Source organism: Otolemur garnettii, unplaced genomic scaffold (assembly GCF_000181295.1).
Source record: "Otolemur garnettii isolate 467f Iridium unplaced genomic scaffold, OtoGar3 scaffold00030, whole genome shotgun sequence".
In the NCBI taxonomy this organism is placed as follows: Eukaryota; Metazoa; Chordata; class Mammalia; order Primates; family Galagidae; genus Otolemur; species Otolemur garnettii.
Window position 1 is genome coordinate 8,986,661 of NW_003852425.1, and position 16,358 is coordinate 9,003,018.

At 33.6% G+C, this 16,358-nt stretch overlaps 1 protein-coding gene across 1 annotated transcript in view; it reads left to right on the forward strand.

Moving 5' to 3' along the window:
- TMEM232 (transmembrane protein 232) overlaps positions 1-16,358 on the forward strand; it is a 183,969-nt gene that overhangs the window by 75,902 nt on the left and 91,709 nt on the right. The window contains exon 10 of the mRNA XM_023512700.1: positions 4,731-4,906. Within this exon, the coding sequence (XP_023368468.1) occupies positions 4,731-4,906 (176 nt within the window). The remainder of the gene's footprint in view (positions 1-4,730; positions 4,907-16,358) is intronic.

The window sequence follows — 16,358 nt, forward strand, 5'->3', positions numbered from 1 at the left end:
TTATATTTCTGTCTAACAAGGGTACAAGTGAACTTTTCTAGAACTAGAATATAAATGTTTTGACACAATGACTATGCAAATGACATGAAATTTATGTGAACCAGCTTCATGAAAGTATTTCAAAATGTATGTGAAAACACTACACTGTACCCCATGTTTGCATTAATGTATACAGCTATCATTTAATAAAAAAAAATAAAAATAAAAAAATAAAAAAAAGAAAAAACATGAAACATAATTAAAAGTGCCAAAAGTAAGAAAGCAATAAATATTTCATGGCCCTTTCCCAGATCTATGGAATAAGAATCATGGATATCAACTTGGGAACATGGAGTTTTTATTTTTTTCAGACTAACGAGAGAGAGAAATGATTAGGTTTCACTGTTTGCATTTGTTAGGCGAAGTTCAAGTTATAGATGATCCCTTCACCCAGGGGGTTGTTCTGCAAACCCTTCCATTGTGCCCATTAGGAGAGAGCTTACCTAAAATATTACTTATTGAAGAATAATGATGAGGAGTCTGCAAAGCCAATTTTTGAATTCTGTGATGCCCATATTTCTACATCTCTTTCTCCTAGCCTTTCCTGCCTCTCCCACCACCAACTTGAATTTAAATTTTTTTTTTCTCATGTGGGCACGTAGTTGTTTATATACTGGTCTCGTATTAGTATTGAGTATGATGGATACTTGCTTTTCTATTTTTGTGAAACTTTACTAAGAAGAATGTTCTTCAGTTCCATCCAGGTAAATACAAAAGATGTAAAGTCTCCATCTTTCTATAGTATTTCTGAATAGTATCCTGTGGTACATGTGTACCACGGTTTATTAATCCATTCACTTGTTGATGGGCATGTGGGTTGATGCCATGTCTTCATGATTGTGAACTGAACTGTGATGAACATTTAGTGCAAATGTCTTTGTGGTAAAATGACTTTTCTCTTCTGGGTAAATACCTAGTAATGGATTGCGGGATCAAATGGAAGGTCTACTTTTACCTCTTTGAGAATTCTTCATACTTTCTTCCATAGGGGCTGTGTTAGTTTGCAATCCTACCAGTGGATTAAGAGTGCTCCCTTCTCCTCACATCCATCCCAGAATTTACAGCTTTGTGATGTGGGCTAGTCTTATGAGGGTTATGTGATCAAATGGTAATATGTGGCTGGTTTCACCTCTAGGTTCTCTGTTCTATTTCATAGGTTTAGAAATCTGTATGTGTCAGTACCATGCTGATTTGATCATTGTAAACTTGTAGTATAACCTGAGGTCTGGAACTGTGATGCCTCCAGATTTTTTTTTCTCAGAATTGCATTGGCTATTCAAAGTTTCTTTCTGAAATGAATTACCATTTTTTTCAAGTTCTTCATAGTTATTATTCAATAAGTAATATTTTTAAATATATAAAGGTGGTTTGTCTATACTTTTATCCATCATTTTTGTTAATGTAAATAAGTTGTAAGTCTGTAAGTAAATTTAGAAATGAGTTCAAATTCACAATGTGTTTTATTTATATTATTCTCCCAAATGGCTTTTTTCCCTCCGAGGCTCACAATTATAGAATTAATTTAAAAACTTACAGTTGTTTCCCTACTCATATTGAATTCATGCTAATGACCCATAAATCAATAACTTCTTTCTATTTTACTTGCATTCCAGCCATGTTTCTGCAACAAGCTGTACATAGAAAATTAGATTTCCCCTTTCTCATGCCACATGTTGCAGATAATATCCTTTCTTCTAAAATTGACTCCTCTCCCCAGTCTTCTCATTTCTGCAAGTGGATTTTATTATTGTTCCGCTTTCATGAGCTTAAAAATGTACTTCTCCTTTCTCCTTTATTTTCTGTTCTTCCCCCATAACTAGGAAGACTTATTAGATCCTCGCCACAGTATCTTAGGTTTGTGGCTTCTTTTCCAATCTCCTGCTTTCCATCACTGTGAAGACCTAGCTTGCCTCATTAAACTCCCATATTGGTTTCATAGTTTGTTGCTTGAATAGACATGACATTGCACCGAATAGGCATAACATTATCCTTGGCTGAAGCATCCATCATTTAATCTGACCCCATTTATCTCTAGCTATTTTACCTGATCCATTTTCAATATGAACTCTTCACCCCTTTTCAATTTGAGATCCTCACTATCATTCCTTCTCTTCTCTCTTTGTATAGCTACCTTTCTCCTGGGAGTCCTTCTGTTGGTCCAACTCACCTGGTTTGCTTAAAACTTCCCCACTTTTGTCTTTGATAGTTGTGTTCCAAGAAATCCTTAGTCTCGAGCAAATGGACACAATTATTTGCCCTTCCTACTCCCCTCATTCAATAAACCGATTTATTTTATGTAAAGAGGTAAGAGTGAATAAAATATGTTCTCTATTCTCCAGTAGTTTAGAATCAATCTATAGGTGAAGTATGCAATTGTAATATGACACAAGGATGGGAACAAATAGGTGATTAGTGTGTTTCAAAAAGATGTCTTATTAGAAAGACAGAGCTATAATTGTTTACTAAGACAAATCACTGTGATTTGAAGTACCTTAAGTTAGCTAGTAAAGTTGCTATGAGGGGAACATGAAATTTCTGAAAATTTCATGCAGTGTGGTGATGACAAGGATACTGACCTAGCCATGGCAGTTCAGAACAGGCTTCTTAATAGAAAGGACAATACAGGGACAGTCCCTAGCAAATTAGGATAGTTGGACCAGGGGTGAGATAGCTATATGAAGAGAGAAGAGAAGGGATGACACTGAGGACATGGAATGTCTAGGAGCCAAGTGCAGTTTGGACACATTCTGGGACAGCAGGACTTCTGGTTATGAAAAGGCAAAAGTTTTATAAAGCCTAGATTGAATGAAGGGCATATTCTATAACTTCAAGTAATTTTATCTGTTTATAATATAACAAGGATGGGAACAAGTAAGTGGTGATGAGTGTGTTCCCAAAAGATGTCATATTAGAAAGACAGAACTGTAATTGTCTACCAAGACAAATCGCTGTGATTTAGAATTTACATAGGGTCAAATGACAATCCTTTGCTAAGTGGTGAGTAAAGAAGCAACCGAATGAGATTTAGGAAGATCACTCTGCACAGTATGAGTTAGTAATGGTGGGGCAGTATGTCATAAGAAAGAGAGATGAAAGAACTAGGAAGCTAGTGCAGTTTATCCTCAGAGATAATCTTCCTGGAGATATTCTCCCATCTGAAATAGTCCCCCAATGTCTTCCCTTGCACTTTTCCCAAAGTTTCCTACTGGACAAAGTCTAATGATGTCTCACCTTTTCAAGTCCTTTCTCTACTGTAATTTCTTGCTTTTATGGTCCAATTGCATCAACAGTCCTCATCATCTTATGGAACTGTTGCCCTCTAACAAATCATTCTAGGTCCCTGACGTGCCAATTACCTGAAACCGAAGGTTATCTTTCTCCCACCTTGGGCAGGACTACGTACAAAGAAAACAGATAAAAATGAAAAAAAAAATGAAAGGTCAAATGTGATTCTTGATTATATTCCAGATTTGTAGTGCTAAAATATTAATTACCATTAATTTTAAAAGACTTGTCTTTTATTTATATATATTTTCAAATTTTGAAGTACCTCAATGTTAGCTAGTAAAGTTGCTGTGAGGGGACCATGAAATTTCTAAAAGAATTGGATACTTGACTATAGCTTCATATTTGCAGCTTCTGCTTGCTCTTCTAAAGTGCAAACAGTAGAAAGGGTCAATGATAATGGTACCTTAAGATTGGAAGTTGGATTTAAGCCTTCCTCTTCTCACTTCTAAAACATATACATACTTTCTCTTCTGCACACTCTTTCTATCATACAGCTTGTTTCTTTCCTATGAAAGGAATGAAAAGTGGTGATTGGAAAGAAATAGTGTTGCTTAAATTGGAGAGGGTGTTATGCTGGGAACAAGGTGAGACCAGCCTTTACCTGGTCTGTCACTCCCTCAACAGCTGTCTGATGCCAGGGAGACTTGCACAAGTTCTGGTTCATATGTTCTCTTCTGTTAGTCTGAATGTAATAAGATACAGTACATAGAAAGATTATAGTGAGGCCTAGGATTAGGGAACATAGCTAGCACTCCCACATATGCTAATTATAATAATAGTAATTATTGTAAGCCTACATTATATAAATGTGACTTAATTGGGGAAAGCTGTGGATGTGACTTTTTAGATTGTGCTTATATCTTGATCAAGAAGGGGATTATTTCCTGTTTTCCACGGGCAATGAACAGGATTTGAAGAGAAGTTCAACATGATGGGACTTAATGGGCTTTACCACTCTTCCCTCCCCCTTTTGGAACCTCTTTTTTTTTTTTTTTTCTAATTCTTCGTATCTGTTTTACATGTACCTGATACTGTTATGTTGCTCATTGATTAACTTAAGTTCACTTTTCCCATTTGAGGGCTGTATTATTTCATTCCCCAGATTTATTTCTCCCACCTTTACCTAAATCATAATTCCCTTTTCCTGACTCTTAGTGCAAAACAATACATGATAACTATGAAAGAAATAGTTAATACAAAGATTTAAGTAGAAAGCTCTTTCTATTTTTTGTAAGGAAAATACAATTGTTCAAAGTAGAACTTGATAATGTATATAAATTGCCAATTAGAACATGAGTTTTAGAAGAAGGAGTGTTTTAACTTTTTCTTTCTCATATAATCATACTCTAGCAGGGTGAATAAAATGACATATTTCCAAAGAGCACTTATTTTTCTTTAAACAGGTGATCAAGTGATCTGGACTGGATACTATGGCCTAGTGTATAACCTGGTGAAAATGTGGGAACTTCAGAGAGATGAAGAACAGGATGGATTTACAAACATAACGTGGCAGACACTGCAGAAAATAAAAGATAATGAGAAAGATGCACGAATCCAAAATGCAACTCATATAGCTCAGGTAGGATAAAACACTGGGTGAGAAATTAGTCTTCTACCATTAGGAAATGTGCCTGGCATGTTCCTTAGCAGTTCATAGTGGAAATACATACATACACACACACACATATATATATTTTAATTTAACACTAACTTAATTTTGATTAAAGATAATTGGATTAAGCACTGGGTGGTGACATAGAAGAAGTTCTCCAAAAAACCTTTAATAGAGCAGAATTCAATAGTTTTAACCAAACTAGGGGGAAAATACACCTCAGTGAGGAGTAATCGATTCTACCTCAGAACTCCAACTGGAGGGACAGTTCTGGTAGATGTGTTAGTTATACTTGGTAACAGTATGTCAAGTCCTGGGTTTTTTTTCTTTTAAGAAAATTTGGTGGCGGCACCTGTGGCTCAAGGAGTATGGCACTGGCCCCATATACCAGGGGTGGCAGGTTCAAGCCCAGCCCCAGTCAAAACTGCAAAAAAAGAAAAGAAAATTTGGTGAAGAAGTTTGGAAAGTGATGGAAGTTTTAAGGAGCACAACACAAACCTCTAATCTGGGGGCTGTTTGTTAGGACGGACTGTGAGCGCACAGAAGCACTTTCCCTGCCTCATCTCCTGTGTTGGGGTGCCCCTAGCTCCCAGATTCTGCCCCCTTCTCTCAGCCTGTTTGACAAGGGCATGTGTCAATAGAACCTATATCATCTGGCCTCTGAATTACAATTTAGAACCTACTGAGCATCCTTTAGTTAGTGAGAGGGCCCGAGGCTACTCTACTTTTGTAATATGGTAATGACATACTAAAGAGCTACCTTGTCAAAGGAACAGAAAACAGTTTTTTCCTTCCAGTGCTATGTCTCATACATATCGTAGATGTGCCATAAATAAGTATGGAATCAATGATTGCAAGTAAGCTCACTTTAAATACCAGAAGAAATGCCAAGTCTATTCTTAATAATTATATTAATATCTATTACATTTCTAATAAAGATATTTTTAAAAATAAAAGATAATAATTGTATTATTAAGATAATAAAATTAATGAGTAAAATTTCAAATCATTTTGGAAATTAAAATGTGACTTGATAAACAAGTATTAGTACTAGGAAGAAATTAATTAATCCATTTGTTAGCATTAGCCATTGTTTTGGGTGCTGGGAAAAAGTTGTAAATAAGTACATGTATATTCCTTCAAATATAACTTAAATATTAGATCAGGGAGACTGGTGGTAAACTTGCAAACCAGCAAATTACAATGTAATATCAAATGGTGCTATCTATTATGAAGGAAATAAAATAGAACAAAGCCACTGGAATGTGCCTGGGTGGAGTGGGCAGTTGACCCCTCAGCTAAAGTGGTCAGGGAAGGCTTTCCAAGGGGGAAGCATTTGAAACGAAGCCTGAATATGAGTAGGAAGTGGCAAAAACCCCCAACATACTTTGATAGAGAAGACTGTAAAGCCTCTGAGGCAAGAATTGGTGTGTTGTGTTAAGAAAGCAAGAAGCCCAACACGTTCAGGCTTTAACAAGCGAAGCAGAGAGTGATAAGGAACAAGGGCAGACGGAGAGCTTGGGGCTAAGGAGCACACAGTAGCAACCTTTGGGGAATAATTATAAAATGTTTGCAAAAACTGATGCTGTAGTTAAGATACTTTAAGAAAAATAAAAGTAGACTCTAAAAAGCCCAAAACTGATAAATCTTAACGTTGTTTCTTTACGTAAAAATAAAAATAATATGTAAACTATTTGTAGACTTGGTAATATAGTGGAAAATGGGACAAAGTTTATCAATCACAAAATCTGGAGTGGGAAAGGGAATATATTATAAGAATTTAATCAGAATAATTATAAAAGGATCAATTTATAACTATATGCTAATATATTTAAAAATATGGATGCAAAAATGATTTTCTGATAAAATAGAAATGATAGAAATTGACTTAAAGGGATGTATAAAACCCTAACAAACAAGATCTAGATATATTCGCAAGTAACCTGCTAGATTTGTTTATATGAACGACAAGGACAGACTAAGATGTTCATTATTATGGCTATTATTTAATAGTATCCGTGACACACTCATCTGTGTACTCATAAATGAAAAATAACTGAATATATGGTGACCAGTAACTGGAGGGTGTTTAAGCCAGGTTTGTGACATGGTGGCACTATAGCAGAGTGGCCAACCTCCTGGGGGAAGAGACTAAGTATTGCAGTTTAAATTCCTTGTTTATAATAAGTTTTCCTTTCCAGTATTGGATAATGTAAGTTGCAAATCTGAAATTGCCAACTCTAAAGCTTTTCCTCAAAGATGAAAAATCTATGTTACAGCTTAGTTTTTTCTAATTCTGATTGAATAACAATATGTATTTTTCTTCACATTCAAACTAAACCAATTTGAGGTTGGCTGACTATTCATCATAAAATACTAATAAGATTTTTCAGTGATACTTTATCCATGTGGCATCCTGTGATATTTTAAAACCTCATCACACACTTTTTTCTTCTTTATGTGTTATTTTGAGGCAGGTTAATCTGTTTGGTTAATCCCATTTCTTGGTCATTGAAAATTTCTGGTACTTTCTAGCTTTCAAAGATCTAATTATCCCAATACTAACATCCGGTTTTTAATGATAAATATGAATATCAATTAATGTTAACAGTTAGGAAATTAATGAATTTTTCTCTATTATTCAAAACTCAGAGTGTCTTTCCATTCTCCCAATTCTTACTAGAAAATAAAACCTTAAAATTTGCTTTTTAACCATCAGTATAATGTAGAATAGTAATCTTTAATGGAGTACTATCTAAAAATAAACAGTTCATCATTTTCTTTAGATATTCTAATTTTTCTTCTTTGAAACAAGACAAAGTCACAGAACTGCCCACGTGAACTATAATATTTTGAATTTCATGGGCTTTTATGCAACCATGCTTCAGCTTTGTCCTTAGTTTTGGATTGCTCAAAACAGAGAAAATTATCATGCTATTATATATGATGGTGGCCACTATATCAACCAATATTCTGTTCTTTGGGATTTAGGAAATAGATCCTCCTTAGTGTCATGTACTCTGTGAACCTTACTATTGATTTTGTACAAACTGCTTGCTGGAGCTTGAAAATGAGAATTAAATTTTTGACCCATTCTAACAAAAATAGAAAGGCTATGTACTCATCTCATCCAGCCCTATTATTTCCTTTTTAAAAAAATCTATTTCCATGATTCTTTAAATTATCTACATTACTCTCTGGTCTCATCTTCTGTTTTTATAAGCTGCCTCAAAACTCAGATAAGACTGCAGCTAACTAAGTCAATTCTAATTCATCGTTTCTATAAGTAGAGTTCATTTATATGCCTGTTTTCAAGGTCAGTTATTTGGTATGAGATATTTTTCTTTCTTCAAAATTTTAGTAAGTATCTACAGATAATTGTATTTGGGGAATTCATAAGTCAATCGACACAGGAAATATATTTTAGATATTAGATGCAAGCAAAGACCTCATTACTCAAGCAGTCGGCAGTGAGAATAAAAGAATACATAAAAGCATAACCATTCCATGTGCTAATTAGTTTTAAATTCTTAGTCAGAAGACTTTAAACAGGTGCTTTCATTCATTTTAAATAGTAACTGGGTGTGGGAGGCATGTTTTATTCAGAGAAAAATCTAAATTAAGAAAATTTTAAAAGCAGTTATATTAATTTATAATCGTATATGTTTAATATAAGAAATAAGCTTAATTTGCCCTGGTAAGATTAGCTAAAAGATACAGTTCATCCTAGAATCATTTTATATAAAAGTATTTAGATTATTAAAAAATAGACTATATGATTTATGGGCATAAAGTAGCTGGTGACTTTAAAAATCTCAATTTAATTTTAATTTCCTTACAATTTATATATTACAAACCTATAAAGCAATTGTATATAATCTTCTACCAAAATCAGTGAAAAAATGAAATAAATATGTATTCATTGAATATTTCCTAAGTCTCTTCAGCCTTGCTTAATTCTATGGAAAAGGCAAAGAAGTATAAAAAAAATGACGTTTACACAGAACTTTTACTGTCTCATCCAGAAGATACATTCTTCAGAAATACATTAGTAACAATACAAATGGGACATTATATCTGTGGCTACCCACATCAAAGGTCACAGCACATGGTGGGAGCTCAGACAAATGTTTGGTCCCTAACTTTCTTTTTATATTAACTAGTACTTGAATAGTGTGAGTTAGGTTACATGATGCCAGGTGGCAGGGTCAAAGAAAGCATTTCTTAGATAAGGAAATGCCATGAACCACCCATAAATAAGTAGGCTACAAGGGAAAGTTGTGGAGTGACTAGCCTAGCTGGGAAAGTAGTTTGGATGGAGCAGTAGTAGGCATGTTTCAATTACCAAGGTAAGGTGGTGGAGAAGTGGGTGATTTCACAGAAACAGAAATGCTAAGTGGAAAAACTGATCTGGGGGGAAAATAGTTCATTCTAATTGAATTTTAATTACTTAGTAATTTATATTGGGTAAAACTCATATGTATAATTTCCTGTATCTTCTCAAAATAATGAATTACTGCTTTGGAATTTGTGGTACTTCATTAGACTAATTGTCCTCTATTCAAAGTTCTCTACAACTACAACCTTACGTCATTCCCCCTATACTCAAATTCTTGGCATGACCACACATGGCTTGATTTGGCTAATATGACAACATCAAATCTTATGCAAGGGGGGATTTAAAAAAATGCTTACACATTGGGGGCCTGCCCTCCTGTTCTCTTGAGATCCTGCAATTTCCACATCTATTAGCTTGTTATTCAGTTGGAAGATGAGAGGCAAAGTGGTCCTAGCCAATGCATTCCCCTCCCCACGACTGGCCACCCCCCAGCTGACCTAACAGCTGACCGCAGAAGTGTACATCAATGCAGTGGAAGTCAGGAGAACATTCTCTGTGCCCAGCTCAAATTGCTGACCTGTGGAACTGTGGGCTCAGTAAGTAGTTAAGAAGGGTACCTAACAGATGCAAAAATGTGACTTAACCATTCGTACCCTTCTATCAATCTGAAATTTAAAAAATATTGAAAGGAAAAAAAAAAAGAAGTGAAGTGGTGAAGCTTCTAGTTTTAGTTGATTTTTGTCCATAGTAAAGGCCTTTTGATTCAGACCTACATAAGGGGGATTTGAGTCTGCTACATGGTTCTGTATGAATCGTCTTTCATATTTATCATGTTTAAAAAGGCACTAAGAGCAAAGATTTGTTAAGCATTTACTGCGTGCCATATGTTAAGCACTTTGTATGAATTATTTCCCATAAAAACCATAAGAGATATGTATATATAATATGTGTGTATATAAATATGTATAAATATAATAGTCTTGATTTTACACATAGCTAGCTAGCAGCAGGGCTTGAATTCAGTTATAGGCTAATTCAATAGCCAGTTTTCTTAAATTTTCTGCCCAGCAAGTGTTCCCCTTTACCCAAATTCTTGAGTTATTTGAAAAAAATCTACACGAAAGCAAAATCTGAATGTTACTGTGAGTCACAAGTAGATACAAAGTATTATTTATATTTCTTACTATGTTAATTTAGTGTACTGACTTTGCTTCTAACTTCCTTCTCTTTCCTTACCATTTTTTCTTTATTCTGATTCTTCATTTACATTTTATTTCTGTATAGTACATATAACACTCTGTAAGTCGTTTTGGCTTTTTTATTTTTAATGAAATACTTGCAAATAAAGTAATAGTTGGTTAAAACTGGGATTATAACCAGCTGTAAGAATATGAGAAGATGAGGAGAGATGATTGTTTTTCAGATTCATTAACTGAGTTGGGAAGCATGGAGCTCACCCGGCTGTGGAACTGGCCTCATTGTGGATTGTTGGACAGCTAGCCACACTGGCCTACTATGAAAACTTGTTGTGATTTAAATTTGCATTTTCTCATTAACATATGTATGGTTCAGTATCTTTTAGCCTTTTATTCACCACTGGTATTTTCTTTTTTGTAAACTGCCAGTTCAAAAACTTTCTTCAAGCTTTTTTTCTCTTGGGGATTCTATTACATTGATCATTAGGAGGTCTGTATAAACTCCGGATATAATTTCTTTCTTTAATGTTTATCCAATACTACTTTTGTTGTTTTTACTCAAAGTTTTCCAGCTTCAGCCTGTGGAAACAATTTCAGTTTGTTCCTGTGTATCTTTCACATTCTCCCAATCATTGTGTTGATAAACATGTAGGATATTTCAAGCTGTCATGAATAATCTGGTATAAACATTCTGGAACAATCTTTTGGTATAAGTTTTCATGTGTTTCTAAGTGGCTTTTATGAAAGCTGATATTCAAATGGCTTTTGCCCTGTGAAACTGTAATTTCATGTGGCTCAATCTAGTGTTGGCTTTTGAGAAGTAGAATGACTGGGTCATAAGGAAGGCCTGTGTTCAATGGTGACTGGTCCCGCCTATGTATGAAAGTTCTTGTGGCTTCACAACTGCGTTGGGTTGGATTGTGTAGCCAAAAAGATATGTCGAGATCCTACCCACCCCTGTCTCAGAGGGCGATCATATTTGGAAATAGGGCTATTGGAGATGTATTGATAATTAGTTAAGACAGTATCAGTGGTGGAGTGCAGGGGCCCTAACCCACTATGACTGGTGTCTTTGTGAGAAGAAAGTCATGTGAAAACAGAGATGCAGGGAGAGAGCCTGGACTGGAGTGATCCATCTACGAGCCAAGGAACCACCTCGCCAGGAGCTGGAGGAGCGATTCTTCCTCTGAACCCTCTGAAAGAACCAACTTTACTGACACTTCAGTTTTCTGATTTCTGAACTTAAAACAGAGATGATAAGTCCTGATCTTCAGTTCACCTATTTTTGTGATACTTTGTCCTGGCAGCCTTAGGAACTAATACAACATCCTTACCTCAAATTTTAATACTCAGTTTTTAAAACCTTTTAAAGATAGACATTCTAGTGGGTGTACAGTGGCATTTTATCTGGTTTTTGTTTGCATTTTCCTATGATTGATGGGGCTAAACATCAGTTTATTTATTGGCTAGGTTGATATTCTCTTGTATGAATTTCCTTCTAGAAATCATGTCCCATTGTTTACTTGCAGTTTTTTCTTGTAAATTTATGGGAATTTTTACATATACTGTATACCAGCTCTTTGTTGCTGTCAAAATATTTTGTTCTGTGTTTTAGTTGCTTTTTATGCTATTAATAGTTTTATTTCATGAATAGAAGATTTAAGTTGAAGTATGATTCATTTTATCAAGCTTATCCCTTATTATTTCTGCTTTTTTGTGTACTGTGTAAGAAATATGTCTATGCCCTCATGGTCAAAAAGATAGTCTTCTATTTGTATATCCTGCTGAGGAAAATGGCTCATATTAGAGTTAGATTTACAATCCGTCTGAAATTGGCTTCTGAGTATGGCATGAAGTAAAAGTTTATATTCATTTTGGTTGGTAATTGATAAGTATGTATATTGTTATAATTTATAATATAGAATATATAACCCATGGATATTTATATTAAGCTGTCTTTTAAAGTCTTGCCTAATATTGCTTAATGTTTTATACAGAGGGTACCAAAAAGTGTATCCCCGTTTTAAGAGATGCTACCTAAGTATTACTTCTCAAAGTTGAATTGAAGATGCTGTTAGTGGTGAAGTGAGCCGAAACAGGCGACACAGGCCCATTTCACCTGCAACTTGTGTACTTTTGGGGAATGATCAATTTTACTTCCAACAAGATTTCTTAAAGTGTGTACACATTTTGTGACACCTCCACTTATCTATTCTATTATAAAATACAACTTATACACCTATACACACATAATTTGTACTGGTTTATATAAACATGATTTATTTTTGTGTGTTGACTTTGTATCCACCAGTCTTGTTCAATTATCTTTACAATTCAAAAGTTCATTGTTCTACATATAATGAACGCATGTTTTCTACACGCCTCATGCCTGTTCTCTCGTTTTCTTGCCGTGTTTCACTGGTTGGTCTCTTTAGAGCAGGATGTAGATGAGTGGAGACACTGGACAGTCATGACTTTTACTTGAATCTCACGAAGGACCACTGTCAACATTAAGATTTTTTCAGAAATACATTTTATAAATTAAAGTTTACCTTTGCCAAATTTAACATGAGTTTTTATTGTGAATGGATGTGGAATTTTACTAACTGCCTTTTCTATGCCTTTGATATGATAGACAGTTTTCTTCATAATTCTGTTCCTTCCAAAATTACATTGCTTTTCTTATGTTGAACAATCATTGAATTTCTAGAATAGAAAAACTCGGTAATGATGTAACAATTGTTTTAATATTGCTCTATTTGCTTTAATAGTACTTTGCTTAAGATTTTACATTCATGTTTGTGGATGTTCTGTAATATTTCATACAGATGTTCTTATAATTATAAAACATGTCTGCTCTATAATTTTTCTTTCTTATAATGTCTTTTTGAGGTCTTATATTAAAGTTATCCTGTACTGATCAAGTGAACTGGGAGAGATTATCTTTTTTTCTTCATTCTGGATGAGTTTTATATTATTGTCATTATTTTTTCCTCAAAAATTTTATAGAATTCATAAGTGAAGCTAGTAGGGTATAGATACTTAGTGAATGGTTTTAAGTTGTGGCCTAATTTTATATGTCATATGAGTTTCTAAACATTCATTTTTTTGCATTAGTTTTGGCAAGGGTGATTTTTTCCTAGGACTTTCCCTGCATTCAAAGAATTTTCTAAAGATACTCAAAATATCTTCTTATGATATTTTTAAGGTCTTAGCTTCTGTTGTGGTGCCCATTCCTTAATTCCTGAATCTTCTTATTTTAGCCTTTGTTCTTTTTTAATCTTAAGTCCAAGGTTTATGAATTTCTTAGTTTTTTAAAAATAATCTTTGATTCTGTTGATATTCTCTCTGTAATATTTGATTAGTTTTATTTCTCTCTGCTAATTTCCTTGTATTTAATAGGTTGTTCTTTTTCTAGATTTATTGATCTTTATTCCTTGTCATTGATTTGTAGCATTTTCCTTTTGAAATTATGATTTTTACCTCATTTATTTTCCTCTAGTAATATTCTAAAAAAGTGTGGTAAGTTTTATTATAATTATTATTCAGTTCAAAAGATTTTTCAATTTCTGTTGTTATTTCTCTTTAAACCATGGGTTATTTAGAAGTTCATAGTGTAATATCCATTAGAGTCTACTATAGAAAAATTTTATGTAAAATGGGCTTACAGTATTTTAAATCCATTTATTTCTCTTCACTTAAGCGACCTGTTCAGTATTTTAATTATGTGTTTGTATATCTGGTTGTGCTAGTGTGTGTGTGCGTGTGGTTATAGACACTAATGGTATTATTATTTTATATAATCAATAATCTTCAGGCTTACTTATGTATTAAAAATTTAATTTCATTACTCTTTCTTCTTAAATTTATATCCTTCCATATGGGATATTTTTTTTTCTGCTTAAATAAAGCTCTTTTAGTGAACATCTGCTGGTGTCAAAAGTTTGTCAGTTCTCATTTACTTAAGTAAATTTTATTAAATTTAACTTAGAAGGATGGTTTCATTGTATAAGAATTCTGTCTTGGCATAGACAAGACATAAATTTAAGTGTCTAATCAATTGATCTGTTTATTCATTTGCTAGCCATTGTTTTGACTTGCATCTTATTTATGATTTGGGTCGTGAAAGTTTTTTTTTTCCAGTTTATTGTTAGGTGGTAATTTTTAATATCAAATGGAGAATTATCATGTCAATGCCAAGTTTTAGAAGTAGTAACATCTAAAGCAACTCCCTCAAATGCTGCATACCTAATTCTTCAAGAGATCACAGTGATTAGTGCCTTGTAGGTCTCAATTTCTCTGTCTTCCCTGTGCACGCGACTGTTCTGCTGCTCTGTGTGGTATTTTGACTTTCTTGAACTCCACAGCTAAAACTGTGTAAATTTACTGAGTAAAAGAACATCCATATTTATTATATTTCTGAGGCTCCTTTCTTAATGGAGTTAATGCATGTAATGGAAACTTAGACAAATTTAAACAATCAAATGCCATATACACAAATAATACAAACCAAAATTATTTCCAAGGAATTATCACATTTACTCTCTGTGTAAAATGTTTTAACAATATTTTAAATTTATTAAAATTATATTTTCTTATATGGAATAGTCAGAATACTTTCTATATGCCATATAAGTTAAATTAGGCACATCTTTACATGTGCATTTAATTTTATGGTAAAACATGATCCTGATAGACTTGATATTTTCTTCTCTTTCTCTTTCTTGTCTGACACTATAATGGCAATGATTCTTTACAGTAATAAAACTACAAATGTTATTTATTTATAAGTGTCCTTATGTTTTCTTAGGCACTTGCTAATTTCTAAATTCCATTGCATCAATGTATATTATTACACCATGGTACCTCTTTGGACAAGATCTAAGATAGAAACTTGTGAGAAGCTTTCTTTTATGGGTATTGGCTTCTCTCCCACTGCACATAAATAGTGAACATCTAAGAAAACAATGAAACTTTTTGCCTCAGATACTTTGATCTAAAGTAAGATATGTATTCTGCTTTTATTTAAGTTATTGCAAATAACTGTTTCTAGTACAATCTTTGTTCTTTTTTTTCTTTCCTGATTATTTGTTTTTAAATCATTCCTTGTGTAATAGTTTTATTACCTGCATAGGGTGGAACCCAGCTTTACTCATAAACTACTGAGATGAAAGTAAGATGTATTTGTACACTACATTATAAAGGGAAGGACTTATTTCATAAAGATTGGGTATACTTCAGTGCTTTTGTAATTAAGTAGAAACTTTCTCTTTTATTCTTAAAAAAATAAATATTTGATCCATATGATAAATTACTGAATTTGATAAATATAATTTTGTAATTAATACTTGTTTATCTACAACACTTGTAAATCCATTACTAACTACATTATCTACTCGTATGTTTTATTTTTTAATTCATAAAAATGTTCTATCATCCATCATTCTTATTATACATGTATCCATAAAATTTGATGCTTAGTGGAGGTTGCAGAGAGGTGAGATATTTAATACGCATATTTGAAATGTAAAGCAGTTCTGAGTAGATCCCTAAACATCAGCTCTTCATGTGACAAATTCAATGGAAACCCAACTGTTGCCTGAGTATTTGGGAAAGAAATCAAAACTGTCATATACTCACAGCGGCATAATAAACAAATGTTAATTGATGTGCTTTGTTTGACATACTTCCAGGGAGACTTGCAGTGAGCAAGGTTTTCCTGTATAGGCAATTCAGCAGCATATGTTAGCACATCTAGGAAAAGTCATCATGTATAAGTGTTTTCTGCCATCTGGTATATGACCTAAAATAGCAAAAAGAAATATGTACAGCTAAAATGAGTATGTGACTTTATGCAGAGAACCTTTGACTCAGGAGGTAAAAC